Source organism: Salminus brasiliensis, chromosome 9, assembly GCF_030463535.1.
Source record: "Salminus brasiliensis chromosome 9, fSalBra1.hap2, whole genome shotgun sequence".
NCBI classification, from domain to species: Eukaryota; Metazoa; Chordata; class Actinopteri; order Characiformes; family Bryconidae; genus Salminus; species Salminus brasiliensis.
This window is the reverse complement of record NC_132886.1, coordinates 6,077,319-6,099,435: the sequence shown is the minus strand read 5'-3', so window position 1 is coordinate 6,099,435 and position 22,117 is coordinate 6,077,319. Positions and strand designations below refer to the sequence as shown.

The 22,117-nt window shown below is 42.7% G+C and overlaps 1 protein-coding gene across 2 annotated transcripts; it reads left to right on the top strand.

Moving 5' to 3' along the window:
- Nucleotides 1-740: 740 nt before the first annotated feature.
- Nucleotides 741-21,839, top strand: ripk1l (receptor (TNFRSF)-interacting serine-threonine kinase 1, like). Of its 2 annotated transcripts, XM_072687249.1 has the most exons (11): nt 741-976; nt 4,324-4,491; nt 7,998-8,151; nt 8,918-9,055; nt 10,352-10,589; nt 12,348-12,497; nt 12,651-12,727; nt 14,127-14,202; nt 15,306-15,893; nt 16,822-16,965; nt 17,488-21,839. In XM_072687249.1, the coding sequence occupies exons 2-11, from the start codon at nt 4,331-4,333 to the stop codon at nt 17,781-17,783; spliced, it is 2,022 nt and encodes a 673-aa protein (XP_072543350.1). In that variant the 5' UTR covers nt 741-976; nt 4,324-4,330; the 3' UTR covers nt 17,784-21,839. The 2 variants fall into 2 exon arrangements, with proteins under 2 accessions (XP_072543350.1, XP_072543351.1); XM_072687250.1 differs by lacking the exon at nt 741-976 and having other exon boundaries at nt 3,513-4,491.
- Nucleotides 21,840-22,117: the final 278 nt, after the last annotated feature.

Sequence of the window (22,117 nt, the reverse complement as noted above, 5' to 3'; positions counted from 1 at the left end):
GAAATGAAGGATATTAAAAGAGCTTACTGTCTCTGTTACTGTCTCTACTGTCCAGGGTAGAAGGCTTTCTACTAGATTATGGAGCAAGCATCGCTGTGAGGATTTGATTGCATTCAGCGCCAAGTGCGTTAGTGAGGTCAGGGTGCTAAATAATCACCACCCACCTGACCTGCATGCACTGCTTTCTCCTCCAACCAGATCACCAAACACAACATGCTGTGTGTATTATTTATGTGGTGTAATAAACATATGGACAGACTATATGGACAAAAGTATTGGGACACCTGCTCATTCAGAGTTTCTTCTGAAATCAAGGATATTAAAAGAGTTTCTCCTGCTTTTGTTGCAGAAGGCTTTCTACTAGATTTTGGAGGGCCACCACCATCATTCCAGAGAACACAGTTCTTGCACTGCTCACAGCTCAACTCTGGGGGGCTTTAAACCCCCCTCTAGCCCACGCCTGACTACTATGTGTGACTGACTAAGCTGTGTGTGTGTGTGTGTGTGTGTGTGTGTGTGTGTGTGTGCGTTTGCACATCTGTGTCAGCAACGGGTGCAACTTAAAGGAGCTGATGGCATTCATTAGAAGGCCTGTCCACAAATATTCGGACATGTAGCGTACGTCTAAGACAGGTCATGGGTGCATCCAGTGGTCCAGGCTGGGGCTCATCCTGCGCTCTGGTGTTGATTAGTCCAGTCTGCTCGAGGGTATCTCTTACTTTCACTTCGGAAGCCTGTGAATGCACAGCGCTTTACATCCCGGAACAGAAGAGCTTTCTCGGGAACTGAAAGTGCAATGTGAAGCAGGGTGAGCGGACAGACCCTGGGCTTCTTATTCCCACTTTCAGCCAGAAAGAAGTGCTGTTCCAGCTGTTCATTCATGTAGACCAGCTGCAGACTCCAGTCAGAGGAGGAGGAGGAAGGTCTGACGAGGAAGCTCAAGGGAGTCCCATCTGAGATCGCTGAAGCTCGACAGGTTTTTCCACACCTACACCTACACTCCGGTCTTCTGACGCGTACCGGGGTCTCCTTCGCCTTTACGCGCGGGTTTCGTGGCTGTTTGGAGGTGTTGGTTGGTGTGTAGTGGGGGCTGGTTGGTGGGGCAGTGTTGTTGGGACCTCCCTAAAGTTGGCTGGTGTTAGGCTTGGGGTTAGGGTGTGTTTCTTAGCGGTCACTTCCTCAATGGACTCAGGTTTCAAACCCCTCAGGTGGACGAGGACTCTGGATAGCTAGATACAGTCATGTGAGAAAGTCAGGACACCCCATAAAAGCCTTCTTCTGCTTGTATGAAATTGTGATCATGTTGTAGAGGTGTGTGTGTGTGTGTGTGAGTGCGGAGGACCTTTAAACTGGGCAGCAGATCTACTGGGGATACATCTGTATCACAAAGGTGTTTTACTAGATGGTTTGGTTGTCACTGTACAGCGAAATGTGTCCTCCGCATTTAACCCATCTGTGATAGTGATCACACACACACACACACACTAGTGCACTAGGGGCAGTGAGTACACACACACCCAGAGCGGTGGGCAGCCAACTCCAGTGCCCAGAGAGCAGAGAGGGTAAAGGGCCTTGCTCAAGAGCCCAACAGTGGCAGCTTGCTGAGCCTGGGAACCGAACCCACAACCCTGTTATCGATAACCCGGCGCTCTAACCGCTGAGCCGTGTCAGATGTGATGTGTCAGATGTGATGGGATAGCAGTGTGTAAAATGACCCTGATGTGTTACCTGTATTCGTTGTGAGGTGTTATCTTGTGAGTGAGGCTGAGAACTGCAGCGTTTTGGCCTAAAACAACACCACTGATATAAGCCAGAACTCAGATTTTACTAGTAACTGTAATTCCAGTTATCCACAGTGTTATTCTGACTAGTTCCAGGTCCAGGTCGGAAAATACGTAAATAAATTGACGAGTGAAAATGCTCAATCAGGAGGTTTTTGGTAGAGTTTATTTATTTTTTAGCCTAAAACACATTCTTTACCAGTAAAAACCCAAATTCAGGATCTCAGAGAGCAACTACAGATTTTTCACTAGTAATAATTTTAGATATAGAAAATCATTCTGACTAGTCATATTAGCAGCACGATGTAGGCCCACACCTGTATAAGTTGTGAGGTGCTATTTTGTGAGTGATGCTGAACACTATATCTTTTTAACCTAAAATGACACCACTGATATAAGCCATGACTCCGTTTTTACTAGTAACTGTAATTCCACTAATTCAGGAGGTTTCAGTTAGAGATTAAGCATTTTTAGCCTAAAACCACAAAAGCGAGTCATAACTTCATTTTTACCAGTAAAACCCCAAATTCAGGATCTGAGAGAGCAACTACAGATTTTTCACTAGTAATAATTTTAGATATAGAAAAACATTCTGACTATTTTATAGTGGCAGCACATAGGCAGGTCCACATATCCGTAAATAATTCTGACAAGTAAAAATGTTCATTCAAGAGACCTCAAATTTAAATTTGACTGGTTTTAATGTGCTTTTAGGACATGTGCTGTTTTAGATCTCTAAAATATAATAAAATATCATTTCTACACATCTCCACAGTTTGGGTTTTGACTAGTAATAATAATATTGCTGATATCTAAAACTAGATTCCATGTAAATCAATGGTATGGCAAGCAGTTATTGCCTAAAATGAACACTATGTATTTTTAGCCTAAAACAACACCACTGATATAAGCCAGAATTCAGATTTTACTAGTAACTGTAATTCCAGTTATCCACAGTGTTATTCTGACTAGTTAAAGGTCCAGGTCGGAAAATACGTAAATAAATTGACGAGTGAAAATGCTCAATCAGGAGGTTTTTGGTAGAGTTTATTTATTTTTTAGCCTAAAACACATTTTTTACCAGTAAAAACCCAAATTCAGGATCTCTGTAATGCAGTTTTACTAGTAGAAAGTCTCATTTCAGAGAGCAACTACACATTTCTTTACTGGTATTCATATCAGATCTACTTCTGACTAGTCATATTAGCAGCACGACATAGGCCCACACCTGTATAAGTTGTGAGGTGTTATTTTGTGAGTGATGCTGAACACTATATCTTTTTAGCCTAAAATGACACCACTGATATAAGCCATGACTCAGATTTTACTAGTAACTGTAATTGCAGTTATCCGCAGTGTTATTCTGACTAGTAAAACGGTCCAAGGGTCCAGGTTCCAGGTTGGAAAATACGTAAATAAATACTGACAAGTGAAAATGCTCAATCAGGAGATATTTTTAGCCTAAAACTATTTTTTTACCAGTAAAAACCCAAATTCAGGATCTCAGAGAGCAGCTACAGATTTTCCACTAGTAATAATTTTAAATATATGTTATTTTGTGAGTTTTAGTAACTTTTGTAGTTATTATAACTAGTAAAAATTTTAATTGTATTATATAAAATTATATATATGTATATATATATATATATATATATATATATATATATATATATATATATAAAGTATATATATATTTAATGCATATTACTACCAGTCAAAATCTTAAGATAACATTTGCACTAGTCACAATTGATTTACGCATATGTGATCAAATCAATAGTAACATATGAGTAGTTAAAATGACATTAAGGATATGTCTTCTTGGCAATATGACTAGTCAGAAAGGCTTTATACATCTGATATTACTACTACTAGACATTTCTTAGCTGATCTCTAAAATTTGATTTTCTACTAGTAATAACTGCATCACAGAGATCCTCAATTTCAGTTTTTACTGGTAAAACTGAGTTAGCACTTGTGACTGGACCCCTGAGGACTGCCAACACGTGGTACCAATAGTTTCGGCTGCTGGTAGGCAGGGGTTTGTGTGTGGCGCAGACTCCATGTAGCCATGGACCCTAGTTGTCAACAAGGCACAAGGTAGCCTGGTGCTGCTGGTTCCATACCGGAGTGGGGTGTATTGTCATGGCATTGTTTGGGTCCACTGGTACAGTGTTCACTGCCTGGAGACCATTTGCAGCCCTTCGTGGACTTCATGTACCCCCACAATGCTGGACCACCACGCTGCTGGTTGGTGTCCACACAGCGACACGCCACCACCATGTCAGTGTCACTGCAGTGCTGAGAATGACTGACCCACCACCCAAATACTACTGTACCTGCTCTGTGGTGGTCAGTCCTGTGGGGTCCTGAGCATTGAAGAACAGGGTGAAAGGAGGCTGTGTAGAAACAAGGAGGTGATATTAATGATTTGGCAGATAAGGGTGTAACCTGTTAAGCAAATGAAATGTACCTGTTGCTCCAAGTAGAATCTGTTGAGTGACGATTACAGAGATTCTTCATTTGATTGTATCTTATGCAGCCAAAGCATGGCCACAGCATCGAGCTTGGACATTTACATGAAGTCCTCAGACCTGATCAGAAAGGAGCGGCTGGACTATGGAGGCTTCGGGGAGGTTTACCTGTGCTACCACAAAACCCTGGGCCATGTGGTGCTGAAGACGGTGTACACGGGTCCGCCTCGGAATGAGTGAGTATTGCTGGTGGTGTCTTTTAGGACAGGGCTCATACTCGACCTAGTCCTCAGGGAGTCCTCACTTTGCTCTACACTATTTAACATACATTATATGTCCAAATATTTGTGGACAGCCCTTCGAATGATGAATGCATTTATCTGCTTTAAGTTGCCCCTATTGCTGACACAGATGTGTAAATGCACAGCTTCTTTAGAAGTACTGCCAATAGAATAGGACTCTCTGGGGCAGATAAGCATGAACCTGCTGGCACCATGCTGCCTAATGCCAGGCATGGGGGCTCTAGAGAGGGGTATAAAGCCCCCCAGCATTGAGCTGTGGAGCAGTGGAAGAACTGTGTTCTCTGGAATGATGGATGGAGCTCCATCCAGTACTTTTAGGATGAGTTGAGATAAGTTGGGGAGTTGGGGCATGAGGTCGGGTGGTTATCATCCAACACCTCATCCTGCCATAACTAATGCTGCTCTTGTTGCTAAATGCAATCAAATCCTCACAGCAATGCTCTAAAATCTAGTAGAAAGCCTTCCACCCTGGACAGTAGAGGGAGTTACTCTAACAAAAGCAAGATAAGCTCTTCTTTAACACCCTTGATTTAGGAAGAAGCTATGAACAATTAGCAGGTGTCCCAATACTTTTGTCAATACATTGTATGTATGAAGGACTGTTTATATCTAATTTGAAACTTTTTTTTGTGGAATCAGCACAAGAAGAGATTATTAAAAGTTACATGGCAGACGTAAAAGCTGGGATTTCCTAAGTTTGGCTTATAGAACGTTCTAGAAACATAAGGAGGCCAGACAGCCGACTGATTTCACAAAAACTCTTGGGCCATTATAAGAGAAGAGGAACAGCTAGAAGAACCCAAGCTTGAACAGACTGATCTTGACTACAGTTAATTAATGTGAACAGCAGAACACAACATAACCCCCCCCAAACCTGTCTGGACCACAGGCATGGTGCCAATAGGTTCAGGTTTATCTACAGGGACTAGACTAGTGCTAAATGGTTTGAGCGACCGAGCGACTTGGTACCAGAGCATCAGTTCTTGTGAAATTTCTGGAAGCTTTGTCTCAACACTTGTAGCCCAAACTACAGCAAAGGTCTTCAGATGGACAGCACTGTCTAAGAGCTTAATGCTCCATCCTATTAATCACAAACGCTAGTTTTGCTAAATATAATTTTTTTTACCAGTGGTCAGCAACTTTATGAGCTCGCTGCATGCTGCATATGCTTTTGTCTGTGTCTGTGCTTCCCTTTTAATAAAAAGCGCTGAGCTGCTGTGGTTTCCCAATGTTCCTCAAACAGCTTATAAATAAAACAGCGTCTGGATGAATTTTCATGCGAGAGCGTCAGAACAGAGCGTCAGAAAAATACAGACAGGTGGTGCCTGCATGATCTGCGTCATAGCCCTGCATCCTGCTAGACCTGCTTTGATAAGGAGTGAAGTCAGGAATTGCCAGTTCTGCTCCTACCCAGACTTTGAGGCATTGCAGTAGGTACACTATATGGATTAAAGTATTTGGACACCTGCTCCTTTGTCATTTCTTCCGAAATCAAGGGTACTAAAAAGAGGTGATCCTGCTGTTGCTGGAGTAACTGTCTCTACTGTCCAGATAAGAAGGCTTTCTGCTAGATTGTGGAGCAGGACATTGCTGTGAGGATGTGATTGCATTCAGCGACAAGAAAAGCCTTAGTGAGGTAGGGATCTTTGATGATCACCATCCCACCTCATCACCCCCGGCTCCCCAACTCCTCCCAAAAGTACTTGATGAAGCTCCACCATCCGTCATTCCAGAGAACACAGTTAGCTCCACTGCTCCACAGCTCAATGCTGGGGGGCTTTATACTCTCCACGGACGATGCCATCACCACCACCCTTCATCTCTCCCTTACCCACCTGAAGAAGAAGGACACCTACGTCAGAATGCTGTTCATAGACTTCAGTTCAGCATTCAACACCATCATCCCACAGAACCTCACCAGGAAGTTAAGCCTGCTGGGCCTCAACACCCCCCTCTGCAACTGGATCCTGGACTTCCTGACAGGGAGGCCCCAGTTAGTCCGCTTCGGGGACAACAGCTCCAGCACCATCACAATGAACACTGGGGCACCCCAGGGCAGTGTACTGAGTCCTCTGCTGTTCATCCTGCTGACTCATGACTGTGTTGCGAAACACAGTTCTAACAGCATCATAAAGTTCGCCGATGATACAACTGTGCTGGGTCTCATCAGCAAAGGCGACGAGTCGGCATACAGAGAGGAGGTGCAGCAGCTGACAGACTGGTGTACAGTCAACAACCTTCACTGGAATGTAGAGAAGACCAAGGAAATGGTTGTTGACTTCAGGAAATCAAGACCGGACCACTCTCTGCTTAACATCAACGGCTCCTCTGTGGAGATCGTTAAGAGCACCAAGTTCCTTGGTGTCCACCTAGCGGAGAACCTCACCTGGTCCCTGAACACCAGCTCTACAGCCAAGAAAGCCCAGCAGCGTCTCTACTTCCTCCGGAAGCTGAGAAAGGCCCGTCTCCCTCCACCCATCCTCACCCTCTTCTATAGAGGTATCATAGAGAGCATCCTAAGCAGCTGCATCAGTGCCTGGTTTGGGACCTGCACAGCCTCTGACCGCAAGACCCTCCAACGCATTGTGAGGACAGCTGAGAGGATCATCGGAGTCTCTCTCCCCTCCGTCATGGACATTTACACTGCCCGCTGCATCCGCAAAGCAACCAGCATTGTGGATGACTCCACCCACCCTTCACACAGACTGTTCTCCCTCCTGTCATCAGGAAGAAGGTACCGCAGCATCCGGTCCAACACGACCAGACTCTGCAACAGCTTCTTCCCCCAAGCCATCAGACTCCTCAACACAACTCAACTTCTGAACTGATGTCTTTTCTGCTACATACACACTCTCTCTCTCTCTCTCTCTCTCTCTCTCTCCAACCATTTACCCCAGATAAAATGGGAAGCATTTGTTTGCACAAGCATTTGCACTAATAACTTTACTACCTCATTGGACTCAATATTTATTACACACTGCATAATTTGCACACTACCGCCAATTATTTATTATTCTCTGTCTGTACTGTGTTGTGTTGTGTGTCCACACTTGTTTGTGTTGCACTTGTGTTCTGTCTGCACTGTGTCTGTTGCACCATGGTCCTGGAGGAACGTTGTTTCGTTTCACTGTGTACTCTGTATGTAGCTGAAATGACAATAAAACCCACTTGACTTGACTTGACTTGACCTTTAGCCCACGCCTGGTATTAGGCACCGTGCCAATAGGTTCGTGTTTATCTACAGGGTCTAGACAAGTTGTGTGTGTATGTGTGTGTGTATTTGCACGTCTGTGTCAGCAATGGCTGCAACTTAAAGTAGCTGAATGCATTCATTAGAAGGGGTGTCCACAAACATTTGGACAGGTAGTGTGTATAACGTATTTTTGGATTCTATCAGTGATATCAGTAAGTTAATGACGTGTTTTCTTGCGTGTTTGAAGGCAGAAGCCATCTCTGCTGGAGGAGGGCAGTCTGATGAACCGCTTGAACCATGAGCGCGTGGTCAAGCTGCTGGGGGTCATCCTGGAGGATGGGGATTACTCTCTGGTTATGGAGCTCATTCCTAAAGGCAATCTGCTGGCCATGCTGGAGAGGGTGAGAACACTACACTGCTCTGTGTGTGACTAATGGCTGGGGGATTTCCCAGCCGCTCTTCAGTGCTGCAGGACCACAATATTGCGCAATGTTGTGTTTTCCTGCCTTTAAGCCACCTGTCATGTGATGATTAGCGGAGGAGTTGAACCAGGTGCGTCACAGAAACATGCAGAGTGTGAGCGCTCAGGTCAGGGACTGGGAAACAGCCCAGTCTGGCAACACCCCCAGGATCTTGGGCACTGGAAGTGTCTGATTGTATTTCCACTGATTGAATAGTGGCCTGTAAGAATGGGCATGTGAGCAGTTGGTACACAGGTCATAGGCTTAATGTGAATTGAATATGATTAATATATATATATATATATATATATATATATATATATATATATATATATATATATTATTTTAAAAACTTATATCTATAAACTTTATAAACTCTATAAAACTTTAAATATATTAAATATATTATACTTAATTAGATTTATTATAAACTTATATATATTATATTATATATATTTAATATATTATATATATATTACATATATTATGGCCTGAATTTATGATTCTGGAGACCCCACACAACCTCACCTGGCCTAGTTTTTTAGTATAGTCTTAAAGATGGTAGCTTTCTCCTGCTTTTAACATCAACATCACCTTCAAAACAACTCCACCTGTCAGTGGTACTAATGTTCTGGCTGATCTGTGCATATTAACAGTGGCTCATAATACCTTTGTGTTTTAATACTGCTGTTTTTAATACTACCAGGTCAGTGTTCCAGTGTCCATCAAAGGAAGGATCATTCTGGAGATCTTAGAGGGAATGGTTTATCTAACGGACAACCACGTCATTCACAAGGATCTGAAACCAGAGAACATCTTAGTGGACGAGCTTTTCCATGTGAAGGTACAGCGAAGTCATGTTTTTATGATCTGAAAGCGTTAATATTCTGGTTTCTGGTTTCTGTCCTGTCTGTTTTTAAACCTGAAACCCACTGGAGAGAAATCACTGGGTTTTTTTAGGACATTGGGGCTTATTTACCACACCCACTTACCCACAATACCCACTTACTGGGCTTTATTATACTACCACTATGACCCGGGGGTGGGGGTCAAAAGTTCAAACCCCGAGCCATGCCGCTTTGCCATCAGCAGCCGGAGTCAGAGAGAGCACAATTGGCCGCGCTCTTTCTTCAGGTGGATAGATAGCGCCCTTTCCCCCTCATCCTCCAGAAGTAATGTTGGCCGGCACAGGCTGGTGTGGTGGAGCTGGGGACTGGGTTGCTTTGCTCTGAGCACCTCCTAGTGTTGCTAGTGTGGACTAAGGAGCTGTCACTATGACTCGAGGACATCATGCTGCCTGCCATCAGCAGCCGGAGCCAGAGAGAGCACAACTGGCAGAGTAGGCTCTGTCTTTCTGCCCACATCGCTTCAATGTAATACTGGGCGTCTGCTAGCCGATGTACACTTTCAGAGCTGGGTACTTTTGGGTGCGTTTCTCAGAGCGTGTTGGTTGCCTGGTGATGTTGCATTGGCGGCAGGCGGTGGCTGGTAGTGCATGTGTCGGAGGAGGCATGTGTCAGTAATGAGAGCATTAGAGTGGGTTGGGTAATGGGGTAATCAGCTATCTAAAATTTAGGAGAAAAATTTGGGTAATTTTTTTAAGTGGGATCCATTATTATAATCTTTAAAATCCAAAAAAAAACAGCCTGACATCGCCTGTTTCTTTGGACTAAGCAGAATCTAATGAAGATACTGGTGAATAAGATCCATGGACCAGGACATTAAAAAATTAAAAAGCTACTTAATAGATTTTGACATGATCAAATATGTCAGTTGCTCTATTTTATTTAATTTTTTTAAAAGAAACACTGGTTAAAATAAGGGGAAGTTTTCTGCATTTGTCTTGTATTTTATTTTCCACCAAGCTCCACTTATGATGTTGGGGTGGATTCATGAAGCAAAACAGCTGTAATTAACTATAACATGATCATTTTCTAACCTGTCTTCATCTCTAGGTCTGTTTTTGTCACTGTAAGTGATATATGTTGACTAGCTCTGTTCTTATTGGCTCTGCAGTCTTAAACACTCCTTATAACTTCAGTGTGAGTGGGTGGAGCTAAGCTACTGGTGTCTAAAATGGGGGAACATGAGTATTTGTGACATTACAAAAAAAAAAACAACGCTTTCTAAACAATGACAGATTGCAGACCTGGGTCTGGCCACTCATCAGACATGGAGTAAGCTGACCAGAGACGAGACTCGCAGGCAGAGCCGAATGGGAGTGAGCAGGAAGACGTCGGTGCGCGCTGCCGGAACGCTCTGCTACATGGCCCCGGAGCACCTGGAGAGCATCAACACTCGCTCCACCGAAAAGTCAGACGTCTATAGCTTCGCCATCGTTGTCTGGGTCATCCTCACCAGCCAGGAGCCGTATGAGAGTGAGTGGCCAGCACATGTAATGTCACATATTCTAGATAATATATCATAGAGCTAACAGTTCCATATAAAGATGAGGCTGATGGAGCTTACGAAGGGAAGGGGTTGAGATGCAGAGCTGGTGGCTACGGTAACATTAGAGTACGGTAACACTCTACAAGAAAGGCCAGAGCAGACTCTACCTGCTGAGGAGATTGAGGTCCTTTGGAGTGCAGGGAGCGCTCCTGAGGACGTTCTTCGACACAGTACTGGCATCTGCCATCTTCTATGGAGTGGTCTGCTGGGGCAGTAGCATCTCGACGGCAGATAAGAAGAGACTGGACAAACTCATAAAGAGGGCCGGCTCTGTCCTGGGGTGCTTCTTAGACCCAGTGCAGGTGGTGGGAGACAGGAGGATGACAACCAAGCTGGCATCCATGCTGGAGAACAGCTCCCACCCCATGCATGAGACTCTGGCAGCACTGGGCAGCTCCTTTAGCGACAGGCTGCTTCACCCCAAGTGTGTGAAGGAGCGGTATCGCAGGTCCTTCCTTCCTGCTGCCGTCAGACTGCACAACCAGCACTGCTCCCAGCGGACCACATACACACACACTTAACTACACACACATGTTCATGTTCAGGGAATACTATGTGCAATATCGCACCCCCATGTGCAATTAAGAGTCTTTTGCTGTAAATAATATTGTTTATTGCTTTTTTAATTCTTATTTATATTGTGTGTATAGTGTAAATTATTTATCCAAATTTTTGTAACTGAGTGTCTTGCTATCCCTTTCTGCTGTCACACTGTGAATTTCCCCACTGCGGGACTAATAAAGGACTATCTTATCTTATCTTATTAGAGCAGTAGAGGTAGGTCTGTCATGTGTTTACTGGTTGAATTCGGACTCAGAAGCCATGTGCTGAGACCAACCATGCAGTAGCTGAAAGATGTAGTCAGTGGTTGTGGATTAGAAGGGCTTAGATGGTTGGATGGGGAAGGGCAGAGTGTGTTTATATAGATGGAGGCTGCTTGGAGTGTTACTGAGGTTGTGGGTAAGATTTGGTGAAATCCCATATAGTAACCTTGGAGGGGAGTCTGGGTCAGGGATGCCCTTGAGCCTTGTGGAGGTGTTGTGGGCGTAATTAAGCGAAACACTGGCGACAAGGGGGGTGCCCTGACCCCTGTGAAGAGGTCCCAGTGGAAGTGGTACTGATTGGCTCATAAACGGCCACAGCTACATAGGAAGGAAGGGGCCTCCCTGCTGGTGCTTGAGATGTAGTGGGTGAGTGGAGCTTGGGGGAAGGGAATGGGCTGGGCCCTCTGTGTAATTAGACAGCAAGTAAACAGTCATTTCTTATAGGTGACAAGGATCATGGGTAACTCAGGCTCATTAATGCGATCCATCCAGGCCCGGACTCTCAACTTACAGGCCCAAAGGATAACGCCTCGGTGGCGAATACCACAGGACACCTTCAGAGGTTCTTATAGAGTCCTCGAAGGCTCATATCTGTTGTGGTGCCACAAAGGGGACCTGCTCATTATTAGGCTGGTGGTATTAATGTTATGGCTGATTACCTAGACTATTTAGGATGCCTGTGGGGAAACCCAGCCCAGTACTTTTTGTGGCAATGGTGGTAATGAGTGTTTTCTGCATGTGGCTGCTTTAGTGTCTGTTGTTAATCTGGAGTTTCATCAGTGTTGGATTGACGTTGCTGCTCTCTCTCTCACCCTACACCCTACCCTCACACCTTTTTGTCCTCTACACACTTTTTTCCAGATGCAAGAAGTGAAGACCAGATCTGTCAGTGTGTGCGTAAGGGAGACCGCCCTGATGAGGCCCTTATTCCAGCTGATGCGCCACCAGAGATGGTCAGCCTCATGAAAGCAAGCTGGGACCAGGATCCTCAGAAACGGCCCACATTTAAGGGTGTGTGGATGGATATCTGTCTTCAGTGTGTTAATTTCAAACAGCTGTCTATGCTTTAAGACGTTGTGAAGGTTTAAGTAATTAGGCTTTAAACCTAATTAATATAACTCACTCTCTCTCTCTCTCTCTCTCTCTCCTTCCCCCACACTACAGAAAGCTATAAATCATTTTTGCCATTCTATGAGGAGAAGCTCCAAGCAGATGTTGAGGAGGATTTGCAGGGCCTTATGGTATGTGCTGTGTGGGGTATGATGTCATAACAGATTTAATATGCTAAAAAAATTAAGCCCTTAAACTCTATACGGGTGTACATAGGTCCACATTTCAGTTCCTCACTATTGGAATGTACATACTGAATAATTAAGAGTATTTACTAAATCATATGCAGTAATTCTGAATAATGAATCATTTTTAATATTTAGTGAATAATGTGTAGTAGATACTGGATAATTCATACTAGATTCTGAATGATTCATAGACGATACTGAGTAATTCATAGTAGATACTGGATAATTCATACTAGATTCTGAATAATTCATAGACGATACTGAGTAATTCATAGTAGATAATGAGTAATTCATAGTAGATACTGAGTAATTCATAGAAGATACTAAATTATTCATAGACGATACTGAGTAATTCATAGTAGATACTGGATAATTCATACTAGATTCTGAATAATTCATAGACGATACTGAGTAATTCATAGTAGATAATGAGTAATTCATAGTAGATACTGAGTAATTCATAGTAGATAATGAGTAATTCATAGACGATACTGAGTAATTCATAGTAGATAATGAGTAATTCTTAGTGGATACTGAATAATTCATAGTAGATACTGAGCAATTCATTGCAGGTGCTGAGTAATTCATAGTAGGTACTGAGTAATTTATAGTAGATACTGAATAATACATAGTAGATACTGAGTAATTCATATTAGATACTGAGTAATTCATAGAAGATACTAAATTGTTCATAGACGATGCTGAGTAATTCTTAGTGGATACTGAATAATTCATAGTAGATACTGAGTAATTCATAGTAGATACTGAATAATTCATAGTAGATACTGAGTAATTCATAGTAGATACTGAGTAATTCATTGTAGGTACTGAGTAATTCTTAGTGGATACTGAATAATTCATAGTAGATACTGAGTAATTCATAGTAGATACTGAATAATTCATAGTAGATACTGAGTAATTCATAGTAGATACTGAGTAATTCATTGTAGGTACTGAGTAATTTATAGTAGATACTGAATAATTCATAGTAGATACTGAGTAATTCATAGTAGATACTGAGTAATTCATAGTAGATACTGAATAATTTATAGTAGATACTGAGTAATTTATAGTAGATACTGAGTAATTCATTGCAGGTGCTGAGTAATTCATAGTAGATGGTGAATAATTTATAATAGATACTGAATAATTCATAGTAGATATTGAGTAAATTGTAGTAGATACTGAGTAATTGAGTAATATATCATCTGGCCGAGATGCCGTAGATCAGCCAAGACATGTTTAGTATCTGGGGTTAGCTTATTTAATTTAGAACGATAATTTGTAGTATTTTCTATGAATATGTCCTTGTACACTCTTTCAACTGATTTATTTAATGCAGGATTTATATGAAGGACCTTCAGAGCTGGTGGAGAAGATGAAGTCCCTAACATCGGACCAGTCAATGGCTAACACAGGTGCTCTTACCGTACCTTCTAAATAGAAACAGTGACTCGTGTAAATAGTCAAATCTGAATATGAACACCAATAGTTCTTTAATTAATCTTTAATGACATTTTTGGCATATCTGCAAGTTTATACCAAATGAAAAATGCTTGATTTGTAGTTACATTATTATAGCTATTTTCAATATAAGCAATAATGTCCATATCTAAACATAGACATTAATAGATGCACTTCACTGTATTTACATGTACACTGATATAAAGATGCTATGCTATTAACGGTCTATCTTTATGCCATCCGCCTGCGTCGTTTAAACAGCAGCGCTGCTTGTGAATATCTCTACGCTGATGGGTGCGGTGGTCTCGAAATGAGGGGTGTTCAGGTCAGTTTCTGGAGTATTGCTGTGTATCACGGCAGCGGAAAACACAGGAGGAGCTCCACTGACTGAAAACAGTCTAGACAGACGTTAACAGTCAGACGTTCGTTGCTATCTCAGCAGTGAATTGTCAACACAGGCGCGTGCAGTCCGGCGCTCGTACTCGTAATAGCAACCCGCCAAGGTCAGTCAGACCGCACCTGGCTCTTAAAGGGAACGACGAGAGACACACTGATTGGTTTATTATATCACGTTACGCCCAAACAAAACACACCCATGATTCATTAAGAGACTCAGTACATGACTTTTGAGCGTTTCGAGCCGAGCAAGCCGAACTTTTCCCGTCGGTACCATAGCAAAGACACACCGACACGCCCTAAATTAAGCTGCATGGTGCTCGGTTGATGACTCGCCAAAAGATCACTAAAATAGGGCCCACTCATGTGAAGACAACGTGATTTAATAAGTCCAGAACTTCATATATCATATATTGATATAGATATATCATCTGGCCGAGACGCCGTAGATCAGCCAAGATTTACTTTAGAACACGGTATGACTTACGTTAGTCATTTTGAGTAGAACCAGAACTTCCCTCAATCAGGTCCAATTTAGCTTGGTGTCAATCTTTGTCCTGTGTTTGTTAGCAACATTAGCCTAGCGTCTCCAATGCTAACCTAAAGAAGCCCAGCCAAAACAATTCTGTCATATAATTCTTGTCAAATCTCCATGTGACAGGACTGGAGCTCCCATCCTATCCGCCCTGCGCCAGGGACTCTCCAACCCCTCTGCGGAGTTCCGATCTAGGGCCGGTAGAGGCCAGCGTCGAGGACCTCAGCTTCCTTCAGGCGGACGCCGCTCCAGTCAGCCCTGCCAATCTGGAGCAGAAGCTGGCCCAGGAGCTCAACTACCACAAATGCGGCAGCTACGCCCGAGTGGAGCAGCCCGACCTCAGCCCGTACAGCCACTCCATTCAGCCCTCGGAGCCCATGGCCAGTCACAGGCAGGGTGTAGACCTTCCCCAGCAGGTGTCCTCGGTCCAGTCTTGGACCAAACCAAACCCTCAGCCGAGTGCTCCAGAGGAACCGTGTCTGCAGCCCTTTATGTTGGGTCACTTTGACGGCCAGCACAGGCCTGATTACGCGAGCCAGCTCTCTGGGGCAGATCCGCAGCAGTACGAGCGTTACCAGCAGCAGCAACCACCGTACAACCGCTTCCAGTCATGGCCAGGGGTGGCGCATTACCCTACGCCAGAATCGGCCCCTCCAGAGTCAAATGCTGGTTTACGTATTAGCGCACCTGTGATATGTCCACAGCCAGAAGCAAGTAAGTCTAGATATAATGTGGGTTTCTAGGTACAAAATATATATAATACACTGTCCAAATGTTTGTGGACACCCCTTCTAATGAATGCATTCAGCTACTTTAAGTTGCATCCATTGTTGCTGACATAGATGTACAAATACACACACAGATAGCTTGTCTAGTCCTGTAGATAAGTACTGCCAATAGAATAGGACTCTCTGCAAGAGCAGATAAACATGATGAAGCCATTGGCCCCATGCTGCCGAATGCCAGGCGTGGGCCATAGGGGTATAAAGCCTCTCAGCATTGAGCTGTGGGGCAGTGGAAGAACTGTGTTCTCTGGAAGGATGGATGGCGGTGCTCTATCCAGTACTTTTGGGATGAGTTGGGGAGTTAGGGATTGTTGCAGAATTCAGTCAAATTCTCACAGCAATGCTCCTCCAAAATCAAGTAGAAAGCTAGCTAGCTTCTTCCTTGGACAGTAGAGACAGTTACTCCAACAAACACAGGAGGAAAAAACCTTTTTAATACCCTTAATTCTGGAAGGAACAATGTAAGAACAGGTGTCCCAATACTTTTGTCCATATAGTGTATCTTCTTACTGGTTAGTAATCATTAGGATGTTTGAGGTTTCTCCAGTTTAAGATCAGCTTTTGCAGGTAGCTGGATTTAGATGGTCTCAGCTGGTCTTTGATGGTCAGGAAGGTTGAAAAGCTGCTAATTCAGATGAAAACATACCAAGCAAGCTGTTACGAGTTGAGGAGTTGGGGATGATAATTTGGGGCGGTGATCATCATTTGTCCAGACCTCAATAATGCTCTTGTCTCTGAATGCAATCAAATAGCATAATGACCACAATGTGAAACCCTGCTTGCATTCTTAGCTGTTTCACATGCTTTCAAGACGTACCAGAAGCATCACTTTCCATTTTGACGTTGTGTTTTTGTAGGTACATCGCTGTCCATCACTCAAGCCAGTGGGATCCAAATTGGGAACAACAACATAATGCATTTCCGTGGTTCTGAAAGCTCCCTCAGCTCTGTGTGCAGTTCATCCTCCAGCAACAAGTATAAAGAGCTGCTGCAGAAGTATGGTAAGCCTGTTCAGCACGAGTAGTACACCGATCTGCCATAACATTAACACCACCCCCTTGTTATCAGTCTCCTTTCACCCTGTTTATTACAGCACTGTCCACCACAAAGCAGACTGTAGTATCTGGGTGGTGGGTCACTCGTTCTCAGCACTGCAGTGACACTGACTGACATGGTGGTGGTGAGTGTGTGTGTTAGTAGTGTAAGTGTTGCTCTGCTGGTACGAGTGGATCAGACACAGCAATGCTGCTGGATAGCCCACCAACCAGAAACATCCAGCCAACAGCATCCTGTGGGCACTGATGAAGGACCAGAGACTGACCAGTCAGAGAGCTTCTGTCTCTGACTTTACATCTACAGGCTGGACTGCTGCATCTGATCCACTCGAACCACCAGCCCAACACTTGGACTACTAACACACTCACCCTCATGTCAGTCAGTCAGTGTCACTGCAGTTCTGAAAGTACCCCACCAGTTAAAATAACACTGCCCCCGCCACCTCTATCTGTGTTTATCCTGTCCAGAGGACCACGCTGTCACTGAGGACCACCTGCATCTGGTTCGGGAGAACATGGGCGGGAAATGGAAGGCCTGTGCCAGGAGACTGGACCTGACGGAGATGGAGATTGATGCAATCGAGCACGATTATGCACGCGATGGCCTGGAGGAGAAGATCCATCAGATGCTGGAGCGCTGGAAGATGAAGGAAGGATTTCACGGCTGCACTGTGGGAAAACTGTGCCGAGCGCTGGAGAAGTGTGTCAAAGGTGACGTGCTCCTCAAGCTGCTGCTCAAATCTCAAGACAACACCGTTCTTTAGAGCTCCGTCACCGGGGACGGGGTTCTTTAGTGCCTTATATTGAAGTTGTGGTCATTCGAATATTTTGAGGAATTTTGATTGAGAGTGTGTCTAGGAGCTGTTGGGAGCTAGTGATAACTAGTACTGCGGAGTTAGCTGAATTAAAAAGGGTAGTGTAGCATTGTTTATGCACAATTAAGTACAATTTTTTCATTATGGGTTTTATTAATAGTACAGTACTGTGCAAAAGGTCGGGCCATCTGAGAAAAAGGTTTGTAAGGCTGTAAAGTGTTTGTTTATAAAAAAAGAAAAACACAAATATTGGAATTTATACAAATAAACTAATAAAATGTACATAGTGATTTGATAACCATTTCCCAAGCTTTCAACAAGGAGGTCCGGAAGTCTAGTTTTGTACAATACAGATATGATTTAATTCCATGTTATGTTTTATTTTAAAACAATAAATTGCAGGTAGCGCATATTTGTGCAGTGTAGGGATCTTTATAAAGCAGTATTACAATGAGTAATTGATAACACAAAAAATAGACATGTCCAGGTGCCTAGTTCATTATTGAGATACTTATTAATATATATATTAAGGGGGTAACTTCAGGCTCTGTAGACTGGGATTTCTGCCACTGCTGGTAGACCCTTATAACCGTACGCTTCCGTACAGCTGCATATTCAGCTACTTCCTTCACACAAGAGATCAGCACCCAAACCTGTGTCTACCTGTAAAACTCTATATAACAGTAGAATACACTCAAATGAACATGGACACTCTCTCAGACCACCGACTTTATGTTTATTTGGTTTTTTTTCTAATGTACAGGTAGACAGTCTCACTGATCACTGACTTTATGTTTATTTGGGTTGATTCTAATGTTATATAGAGTTAATTACAGGTAATAACCACATTTTCTGCTGAGATAAGTAGTTTTAAACCGACTGCCTTTTGCACAGTACTGTACAGTGTGTTTTTTATGCACATTTTCTTTGGCGGTGAAAAACATTATCTGTTTAATTAGGTATGTATGTGTATGTGGGTGTATGTGCATGTAAAGGGGGTTTTGCAATGAATTGTAATAGAATATTTTAGGTAAATTCTCTTTCTCCTGTTTGTTGCTGCCTACAGTGCTGCATAAGATAGTTCCAGGATAACTCCATTGTGCCATTGTAGTCAGAGTCTATGGCAGTATAAGACCTTACACTCCATTTTGGTAACTAGTTGCAACCTCCATTGCAATTTAGGTTCATTAGCAAACTGTACAAACTTTTTTAGCTGTCTGCAATTAACCTGTCAAACAAGACAAATTCCAACATCTCAACATGTAAACTAATGTAACAAGTAAAAAATCCACTTTTAAGTCCCAGAACAGAATCCCCACCAGAAGCTGCTGGTCTTAAAGGAGGCAGGGAGTATGACCAAGGCAGGATAATACAAGGGTGCAGCAATATACAGGACAGAAAGATGAACCAAACCAAACAGGGCTGGGCAAAATAACAAACCAAGGACTGGGAGAATACCGGGCTGCAGACCCAGAAACATTTACATTTACGGCATTTAGCTGACGTTCTTATCCAGAGCGACTTACAAAGTTACTCATATTACAGAGGAGGGCCAATATAGTGTTAAGAGTCTTGCTCTTATTGGTGTAGTGCTGCATAGTCACCCAGACTGGGAATCGAACCCCAGTCTCCCACATGGATTTCTTTAGCAGTACTTTACAAATGTACGCTAAAATGATATCCATAAATTCCTGAAGCAGCCTACTCTACAGTCACAGCATATCTCCAAAATAGCATGCTAGAAACAGTATATAGATACATGCAGTAATCTTGTATCTCCAAAACAGCGACTGTTCAGGAGAAGGGAAAACGTCTTAACTGTCAATGGAAGTCGATGTGAAAAGATTTTATTTTAAGTCATTTTTAAGCATTTCTATTGGTCCATTCATCAAGAAAGTTGGACGCCATGTAAAGAACACCTCCAGATTCACATTATGTGAAAAGTGAAAAACGTCAAACATGGAGGTACAAGTTTTTTGAATGTCAGCAGCATATTGGAAACACGATGTGAAAAAAACAGACACCTTCAGAAACTGTCAAGTATACAGGACAGAAAGATGAACCAAACCAAACAGGGCTGGGCAAAATAACAAACCAAGTACTGGGAGAATACCGGGCTGCAGGCCGTGAAAAATTTACATTTACGGCATTTAGCTGACGTTCTTATCCAGAGCGACTTACAAGGTTACTCATATTACAGAGGTGGGCCAATATAGTGTTAAGAGTCTTGCTCTTATTGGTGTAGTGCTGCAAAGTCACCCAGACTGGGAATTGAACCCCAGTCTCCCACATGGTGTGGTAGCTCACTGACAGGTAGTGGTGTTGTTATCTGTTGCACCACACCAACCACTGAGCAGCGCTCAGGAGAGGGCAGAGCTTGGGTGTAAAACGAAGAATAAAGCAACAGAAAACAAAAAGCGAAGCCAAGCTTTAAACTGTCTGGTGCAAAATCAAAGATCAGGAGGGGAACCAAACACGAGGCAGGTGAAGCAGGGAGGTACACTGACGGATTCCCACTGAGCAGACCAGGGAACATACTGACAACAACACTGTACAGGGCTAATGCTATTCACTGGGCTTAAGAAGCTGCAGTCTCAGGTGCCGTGATTCACGAAAATGAGGGGAAGTCTTAATATGAATGGGCCTGTGGGCGGAGTCCTGGGATTGCCCCTGGAGAGACACAGGTCATAACAGCGGAAGGTGCTCTACTAAGCTTACTCTACTGAAGATGCCTGAGTCATGAAGGAATTGAATAACTCTGAGAGGGCAGTCGTCAGGAAAAGGGGTACTCTGTTTAATTTAGGAGAAAACACTTCTTATATTTGTTGTTCTCAGCTTTTTAAATCGCTCCTAAAAACTTGCTATGGAGGTTCATGAGAACTGACCCTTCAGCCTTCAGAAAATGAAAAGCTTCATTAGCAGTTATGAAAGCTTATGGATTATTTTTTATTTTATATTTTTTTATGATTCTGTATTTTTTTTTGTTCTTTTTAGTATAAAAGCAAGGATTTCTTTAGCAGTACTTTGCAAATGTACGCTAAAATGATATCCATAAATCTCTAAAGCAGCCTACTCTACAGTCAGCATATCTCCAAAATAGCATGCTAGAAACAGTATATAGATACATGCAGTAATCTTGTATCTCCAAAACAGCAACTTTTTTTCTGGAGAAGGAAAAACGTTTTAACTGTCAATGGAAGTCGATGTGAAAATATTTTATTTCCAGTCATTTTGGAGCATTTCTATTGGTCCATTCACCAAGAGAGTTGGACTCCATGTAAAGAACACCTGCCAGATTCACATTATGTGAAAAGTGAAAAACATCAAACATGGAGGTACAAGTTTTTTGAATGTCAGCAGCATATTGGAAACGCTATGTGAAAATACAGACACCTTCAGAAACTGTGAATGTTTCTATTAGCTGTGTTCTGTTAGCTGTGAATTTGCACTTAATAACTTGTAGGAAATGACCAGGCAGGAAAGTCATTGACACTTATTAGTCTTCCTTTACTGGTCACGCTGACTTCAGATACTTTGCAGCTGCACCGTCGCTGAAGGAAGCATTGCTGATAAAATGGGCGATCTCTGGAGTGCTGGAGCTTCATTTAAGAGCGTTAGATTAAGCTGGAGGGACAGAACTAACCATTCAGCATCAGCACCTGACTTCACTGATGCTCTTGTGGCTGAATGCAATGATTTTAAGAAATCGATGCCTGCCTGGTAGTTAGGATGAATCAACACCTTCTTCCCCTACTTGCTCACTCTCACCAGATTCTGTTGAATGTCTGTCAGTTTTCGGGTGTCGTGCAGTGTGGGCTAATTTACCTCATATTCAGCTTTTTTAAATCATGTTTTTGTCTTTCTGTAATGTCAAATTGATAAATAAAAAATGTATGAATTTTCAGATTTAGATGTTTAGATTTTTTTTAGTTTTTCTGTTTTTTAGTGCTAAAGTTTTTTTGTTTTGATTTTTTTTACATTGAATGTATTACAAATATGGAATTAAATGATGAAATTATGAAAAAATAATAATATTGTTGTTGCTGTTATTGTTATTTGCATATGCCTTGACAGCAGGATGGTTCAGGTTCAGGTTGCCCCCTGCTATAGCATATAATGTATACAATAATAATAATGTATAATGTATATAATAATAATGCATTATCACAAAATTGACCCTATGAGAAGGCGGGGCTTTACGGTGATTTCACCACAGGTCAGGGGGATCAGTTAAAAAAAAGTATTTAAAAAGCAACAATTGTAGTTTAAAGTATCTCTAAAAT

What these genes read in the sequence shown, in the direction of transcription:
- ripk1l (XM_072687249.1), top strand. Translation starts at nt 4,331, where the DNA reads ATGGCCACAGCATCGAGCTTGGACATTTACATGAAGTCCTCAGACCTG. An exon ending in ACGGGTCCGCCTCGGAATGA is followed by an intron (nt 4,492 to 7,997) that starts GTGAGTATTGCT and finishes GCGTGTTTGAAG; the next exon opens with GCAGAAGCCATCTCTGCTGG. An exon ending in AGGATTTGCAGGGCCTTATG is followed by an intron (nt 12,728 to 14,126) that starts GTATGTGCTGTG and finishes TATTTAATGCAG; the next exon opens with GATTTATATGAAGGACCTTC.